Raw genomic sequence first — 7,463 nt, forward strand, 5'->3', positions numbered from 1 at the left:
ACAAAACAACAAGGTACTTTTATGTGTTTCTGGTTTATAAGTGGCATGACTTATAAATTAAATTTTTTTGGATTATCCTAAATCTGATTTCGTAATACCCCAGGCTATAGGGTCGAAATCACAAATTCTGGAAATTGATTGCAATCACAATCCAAGAAATATCCAAGTAAATTGATATTCTTCAGACCCCAAAGTCTAACATTAAATACTAGTGATTTATGTTCAAGGTTGATACTGAAATGGTCTTTGATTACATAAATTGGAATTTCCTAGATTCTATACTTGAATAGAAGGGTTTCGATTCAAAATGGCGAGCTTGGATTTAGAGGTGTCTCTGTTTGGCCTATACTTTGATCATAGTTAACGAATCACCTACATAAAAACTACTAATGGAAAAATAGGTTAGACAAGGTGCCCCCCTCACTACATTCTTATTCACAATATCAGTGAAAGGGCTAAATATCGCGTTAGAAGAAGCAAAAGTAAAAAAAAAATCCCAGATATTAGACTCATTTCTCAAGGTTAAGAAATCACCCACCTCCGCTATGCCCATAATAAGATTTTCCTTGGAAAGTGGTCAATTGAGAATGCAAGCAATATAATATGAATTCCTTGATGCTTTTAATTGTCTTTCAGACTAAAGATCAACTCAACTAAAAAAATATATTTAAGATTGGCATTAGTGAATCATAATCAAATAACTCGGTTAGGAAAATAAATTGCTTGGTTGGGCCATGCACTCTCCTTTATTTATATGGGTCTCCTAATGGGGCTCCAATGACACTAGCTACACATCCGAACCCAATTTTAGACAAATTTCACTAAAAACTTTCAAAATGGGAAGCCTGTTTATCGACTGATGGGTGTCTTACACTATGAAAGGAAGTACTTGGTAGGCTAAGGCTATACTATTTCTCATTGTTCAAAGCACCTATGAAAAACCTAAAAAGTTTGCAAGAAATCATAAATATATTAATTTGGGGAGATGAAAAACCACATGGATTTCTTAGGACAATACTATGGCACCCAAAGAATATGGAGGGCTAGGAGTTGGGAGCTTAAAATTTCAAATTTTGGCACTACTCGAAAAATGGTGGAAGCTGTACAAAACAAAAAAAACAATATATGGAAACATGTCATCATGGCAATTAGCAAGGCATGGGTCGAATGGTGGGCTTGATTGGTCTAAGGCTTCTAAATACATAATAGGTGGAATATCAGAATACATACACGAACTTCAATCACTATGTATCGATATTAAATTAAATGGTATGGAAGACAAATGATTCTTGAGCCCATACAATTCTAACATTTTTTCTGTCACCTCTTTATGCAAGGTTATAGACGACTTCTCACTTCACCAAAATCCTAACACACTGGTGTTTAATTGCATCTGTATCGAGAAAAATTAACATTTTATCATGGAAATTATATCTTGAAAAACTACTCACTTTGGAAAATTCTCAAAACTTTTACATACACAAACTCCAATTGCTATATCTAGATGTTAAGTTAAATGGTATGAACGATAAATGGTTCTCGAGCTTTACAATTGCAGTGATTATATATTATCCGCCCCATGATAGGAGTCTAGTACTTGAGGTGTGGAATTCACACAGAATGTCTAGGGTTAAACCCTGATGCGTTCAAAATATTGCTAGTGTTAATCTCCCATATAGGCCTTGACCCTTAAAGTGGGTTAACGTGGCCACTCAGAGAGTGTGATTTACCGTTTTTTATCACATGCATTCTTCCTTGCTATAATTTTATTTATTTATTTTTTGTTTTTTTAACATAAATTGACGCTTTAGGTTATCACGTTAAAGAGCCGGCAAAAGAAGTAATTGCTCTTTTGGATTCCATAGATCTAATAAATGGATCCTAAGGAAACTTAATTGGATTGGTTGGTTACAAAATCCAATACTCACAATTTCACAATTTCTTCATTGTAATATTTTCCTTGTTCTACATCCTTGTTGGTCTTAATAGAATTAATCTTCCTCCACATTTAGACCAAGTCATATTTAATTTCTTGTCTTTAAGTTTTACACTTGTAACAAGGACATCATGGATGTGAGAGATTTGATATATGCTCAACCCTTTGTGTATGGTATGTTCCATATTTTCATCCACACAATGTACTGGTAAGAAGTTAATAATTAATCCACAAGAACTATCTCATGTTCAAGTTTCCTTGTTCAAACTTAGACATCACCTTCCTTGTTCTAGTGTATACGTAATAGGAAATACCTAAAGTGGCATATACCATTTTTTTGTTTTCCATATTTTCGCAGGGTGCTATGCCGTTTTTTGTTCATGTATTTGTTTAGTGAGGTCATTGCAAGTTTATTATTTGATTGTTAGACAGTTTCAAATTCTCTTGCACTTATATCATTGCTTTGAGATTACTTCTTTAGTTGCATCTCATTTGGATCCTTCTTTTTAGATTTAGTCCTAATTTATCAAAAATGAAAGATTATGATATCATGATTATAACCTAAAAAGTTAGATGCTAACTTATAACTTGTTAACGAAAACAATGTTTTTATAACGAAAACAAATTTGTAAGATACAATACAAGTTGCCAAAATCGGAAATTTCCCAACAAAAATACGAGCAATGAACATAAAACATTTAACACATCAAAATACTCATCTCAATGTTGTATTGTCTTTAAAGAGAACTGATCCACTATATATAGATCAATGTGGTTTAAGAAAAACAGCCAAAATCAAGTCTTGATTAAATTTAGCAACGTTGATTAAAAACCTAATATAACTTACATAACTTTTTAACATTGTTACATGGTATTATATATCCCATGCGACCTATTCTCTAATGCTCCCCTGTTGCTACTATGGCATTAGGTCCAGGATTGGTAATATAGTCGGATGAGCTCTTGTTGATGCTATAAGGAGACGAAGCCATCACCCTATATGATAAAAAAAAATTGTAAATAAATGAAATTGTTGTAATTTTTATGATAAAAATGTTACTAGATATATAAAACATTAATAAAAGAAGAAGGTAAATGAAGATCAATCATACCTTTCCTTGCGCTTCTCAAGAAACCGAGCCAAGGATGCTTTGCGTGCTTGAGGAACAGCTGCATACAATAATACAGTCTCAGTCTCAGTCCCAGTCCAAATATAAAATCAAGTCTCATTGATATCAGTGTGAGTCCTAGTCCTATGGGAAGGACAAAAGATTGCAGCTTTTGTACTGTAGACATCACATCAGTCTCAGTCCAAGTCACAATCACCAAACACAGTACAAAACACAAAGTCCCAATCCAATGTGCCAACTTTTTGGATGGGACAAAAGATGCAACTTTTGTCACATACATCAGTCTGTTGGTCTCAGTCCAATGCACACCAAACACAGTACAGACAGTACCTGATTGCATCACTTGTTCAAGTGAATTGATAACTCTTGGAGGATCCACTTTGCTAGCAGGAGTAACCGAACCTCCGACTGGTTTACCAACTTCATCTTTATTAGTGGGCCCACCACTCGATTGACCAACAGGGTGTGAAGACACAGACATCGGGCTTGAGATTGCAGAACACGGTTGTACATTGATTGGACTTGGAGTGGCCACTTGAGTTGGAACCCTAGCTTGAGGGGTAGTCACAGACGCCCCATTTCCCGCCAAAAACATGATAGCTTGAGCCTATATAATCAAGAAAATACCAAATTAAGATCAAGATTTCAACTTTTTCGAACAAAATACAAAAAATTTGAAGATTCTATTTTGGGCATTTTGCGGTTTAACCATTAAACGTTATTTCTTCTAATCAAACCATAAAAGTTTCAAACATGTTTCCAAATCAACCATTTTGACCTCATATAACAGGTCAAAATGGGTAATTTGGAAATTGTAAGCAAAATTACCATAACAAAGAAATATAACAAACCTTCTCAGGGGAAATATCATCATACACATTCACCATACCACCATAAAAGATGGTTAATTGAGCAGGAGCACAAGAAGTCTTGGAACTATACCTTCAATTCATAAAAAGAAAAACAAATAAAAAACCATTCAAAACACGGATTTTTTTTATCTAAAAGAAAAAGATATAAAACAACAATGCATATATATATAGATAGATAGATATACCATGGTTCAGTAGTTCCAGCAAGAAATGAGCCATTAGGTGGAATAACACTAACACCATGTTGTTTCAATGGAGCACCACCAAATTGGGTTCTGAAGAATGGATTACTCATGGAAATGGGAACTGCATTCTGTTGCATGGGATAAGCAGCCATTGAAAAATGAGTGCCACCTTGCCTACTTACACCAAAGCTTTTCTATATAGTAGAATATATTATGAAATGATTAATATAGTTGTATAAATGCAAAAAGGGACACTTGGGTAAATAAAGAATCGAAAAAGAAACACCCCATTTGACCAAAATTAGCAAAACTTATTAATTCTTGGCAAGACTTTTGTGCTTTCACTTCATTTTTGCAAAGATTTTGGTGTTTTAAAAGTTAATAGTCAAGTGAAATGGTTTGAACTTTAAACTTCTATCATATGCCCGATTATTTTTGTGTTAATTATATGGTAAATTAATAAAAACCCTAATCGAATTCGAAGATAAATTGAACCCAAATTCATGATTGTATAGAAAAACATGCGTCTGTTACAAGATTTGCTGATAAACGAACCTGAATTTCACCAGATTGACGGTTTTTAGAGGCATCTAAAGCATCTGCAGGAATACATGAACATAATTAGATTTAATCTTTTTACTATTTTCATTAAGAAAGTAAAAACTAAGAAGATAATCAACAATTTAGCAACGAAAAGACAGATCTTTACCTGATAGAGGCCAGTGAACAGCGGAGTTCATTGAAAACACTACATGTAATTGAAATACCCAAATTAGATTGAAGAACTATAAATTAAACCGAATTACTAAAAGAAATAGATACTTTTAGGAAGAGAATTAACGGAAAACGGATTGAACAGTGATTGAAACAGAATCTGGGTTTAAGAAGTGAAAACAACTTCGCTTACACACTAGATAAAAACTTTAACCATAATTAGTAAAAAAAATCAAGTTCTTGCGATCGTGGCATACGTATCGAACCCATGTTTGTTTTTTTTTAATCTAACTTTTATAAAAGAGGGCAGTTGTAATTAGGTAAAATGTTCAATTCTACTTGTAACAGAAGCTTTCACATGAAGCAACTTCGAACTAACTTCAAACAACACATGCAACAAATTCCCCGAATACCCAATCGAAAATCAAGCAATACAATCCCAAAAAACACTCCGATAAAGTAAAATCAACAACAAAATTGCAGAATCGGTTAAGTTTATAAAATCAATTAGTTCTAATTAAGTCAAAACATCCACAAAATGTATCAAAATGCACCTGATTCTTTGCATCCTTCAGCAGCTTCTTCCTTCACCACAACCACTGAATCCTTCGAATTCAAACCCATGAAATCCCTTTCCATCTTTCAACTACACAGTTTTCACTTTCAATTTCAATTTCAATTCCCCCAATCAAAAACACCCAAAACCTCAAAACAAAAACCAATCAAATTCAAAACCCAGAAGAAAAAAAAAACTACGAATTACCTTGAAAAATATTTAAAACCCAGATTAAAGCGAGAAAAATGGTTGAAACTTAGAGAGTGCAACAAAAGTAAGAGAGAGAAATCAGGGATATGTGATTTTTATGTCTTGAGTCCTATTTGTGTGAAAGAGGATCGAAGCCGTTGATTAAGTAGCCGGTTATGTTGACCGGCTAAGCCGGTAACTAACCACGTGCGTTAGCCACTTAGCCTTAGCTGTATAAATAAGCCTATTTTAAGATACCGAAAAAATCGCGTTTTTAAAGTCGACACGTCAGACGAGTGGTCGAGGAGTTTTACTCGTGGCCTAATTGTGATGTGTGGCCACGTGGGTCTCGGTGTTGATTGATCGCCGAATATTTCTCGCGTAACTCGCCGTTGTTTTTATCACGAGGGATGTGAGGCGGTGGTGTAATATTTTATTTATTATTTATTATTTATTATTTAGATAATAACAACTTTTAAAATGACAAAAATACCCTTGGATACTAGGTAAAACTACTAAATGAGCCATTTCTAATTTAGCAAGTTTACTAAATGTAGGCTTGTGATGTTGTTTATAGTTTGAGACCCACAATGACTAAAGTGCCCTCGAATTATTGAGAAAGAAATGGAGTGGCCTTTTCTAATTTAGCAACTATACTAAATGTAGTTTTGAATACTATTTAATTTGTTTATTAATAATTGAAGGCTATACATGACATTTAATTGAAAGTAAAAGAAATAAAATTTATAGAGTTGTTAATATGTTATGATGATTATAGACTTATAGGTATGAACAAGATATTTTGGAAGAAAACATTGTTTTGTTCTAATGTAAATTGTAACTTTCAGATAATATGTAAGAAAATGATAGCATTTATTCGAGGTAATGGAATGGAGCAAATTGAAGCAAATAATGGGTGAAAGAAAATCATTGGCAAAACACGTGAATATAAAATACAAAGATAAGAAAAGGTAAACGACAAATCTCAACTTTGGTATTAGCGTTTAATGGGGGAAAATTTGGTTCAACCAAATTTTAAAGATGGTTTTATCAAGATTCAAGAATTTCAAACCACAAAAATTACTAAAATGGATAAATTGTTATATGTTTGTGTTTTTTCCATCATTTTGGTATATTTATATGCCTAAAATAAAATTAAAATTAACATGAATGAATGATAAATTAATCCTTAAATATAATAGTTCGAATAATTACGAAAAATGAAATTAAGAGTCTTGGGAGAAAGAAAATAAAGTAGTTTATATGTTCAAAGGCTTTTAAGCTTGTAAAACTTATACAACCAATAATTTATCTTGTGTGTAGGGGTGCAAATGCGAATAGAAATCGCTTCGGTTCACTAAACTTGTGTGTGTTCATCCTGTGGGTAAAATACAGTAATACACCTCCTCTGTGACCATTTAGATGGAAGAAAAATCAAAAGAAAATACATATCTTCTACTATTTATGTTGCATTTCTCTGGTAAAAAGGTACAATCAAGGCTTAGAAAGGTTCAAATAGTTTTGAAAAACTGTCTTTAGCTATTGTATTTTAGTAAACAATATCTGATCGCAGACAAATTTATTTTAAGAATATTATATTAAACACATACCTCAATAATTTCTAATTAATTACTTGTTTCCGTGATATGTCCCCTAACATTATATTTAACTTTTATCTTTGAGATTCCAGATTTAACGAATAGAATTATTTAAAGGCTAAAGTTAAAGTTATGCAGAATGACTATTGGTTTGCTAGATTCTTTAGCTGACCCTTATCAAATAAGAAGAATTAGGTTTCATTAGGTTATATGACTTTCTACCAATCAGTAAAGATAAAGATAAGTTATAGAACATATAAAATAGTCGTTACTCCGAAAATAA

At 32.7% G+C, this 7,463-nt stretch overlaps 1 protein-coding gene across 3 annotated transcripts; it reads right to left on the bottom strand.

Moving 5' to 3' along the window:
• Positions 1-2,633: 2,633 nt before the first annotated feature.
• LOC145132046 (protein TIFY 6B-like) lies at positions 2,634-5,717 on the bottom strand. Of its 3 annotated transcripts, none has more exons than XM_079066689.1 (9): positions 5,601-5,717; positions 5,392-5,483; positions 4,833-4,871; positions 4,679-4,722; positions 4,124-4,251; positions 3,918-4,008; positions 3,397-3,673; positions 3,049-3,106; positions 2,634-2,932 (listed from the first exon to the last, which is right to left on the bottom strand). In XM_079066689.1, exons 2-9 carry the CDS (start codon positions 5,474-5,476, stop codon positions 2,836-2,838), a joined length of 819 nt encoding a protein of 272 aa, XP_078922815.1. In that variant the 5' UTR covers positions 5,477-5,483; positions 5,601-5,717; the 3' UTR covers positions 2,634-2,835. The 3 variants fall into 3 exon arrangements, with proteins under 3 accessions (XP_078922815.1, XP_078922813.1, XP_078922814.1); XM_079066687.1 differs by having other exon boundaries at positions 4,124-4,317; XM_079066688.1 differs by lacking the exon at positions 5,601-5,717 and having other exon boundaries at positions 4,124-4,317; positions 5,392-5,497.
• Between the last annotated feature and the right edge of the window lie 1,746 nt (positions 5,718-7,463).

Source organism: Lactuca virosa, chromosome 8, assembly GCF_052849685.1.
Source record: "Lactuca virosa cultivar CGN04683 chromosome 8, Lactuca_virosa_CGN04683_v6, whole genome shotgun sequence".
In the NCBI taxonomy this organism is placed as follows: Eukaryota; Viridiplantae; Streptophyta; class Magnoliopsida; order Asterales; family Asteraceae; genus Lactuca; species Lactuca virosa.

Coding starts and splice junctions, on each gene's coding strand:
- LOC145132046 (XM_079066687.1), bottom strand. CDS start 5,476: ATGGAAAGGGATTTCATGGGTTTGAATTCGAAGGATTCAGTGGTTGTG. Junction 4,009..4,123: donor GCTGGAACTACTGAACCATG/GTATATCTATCT, acceptor TATGAATTGAAG/GTATAGTTCCAAGACTTCTT. Junction 3,107..3,396: donor TGAACAAGTGATGCAATCAG/GTACTGTCTGTA, acceptor TATTGTATGCAG/CTGTTCCTCAAGCACGCAAA.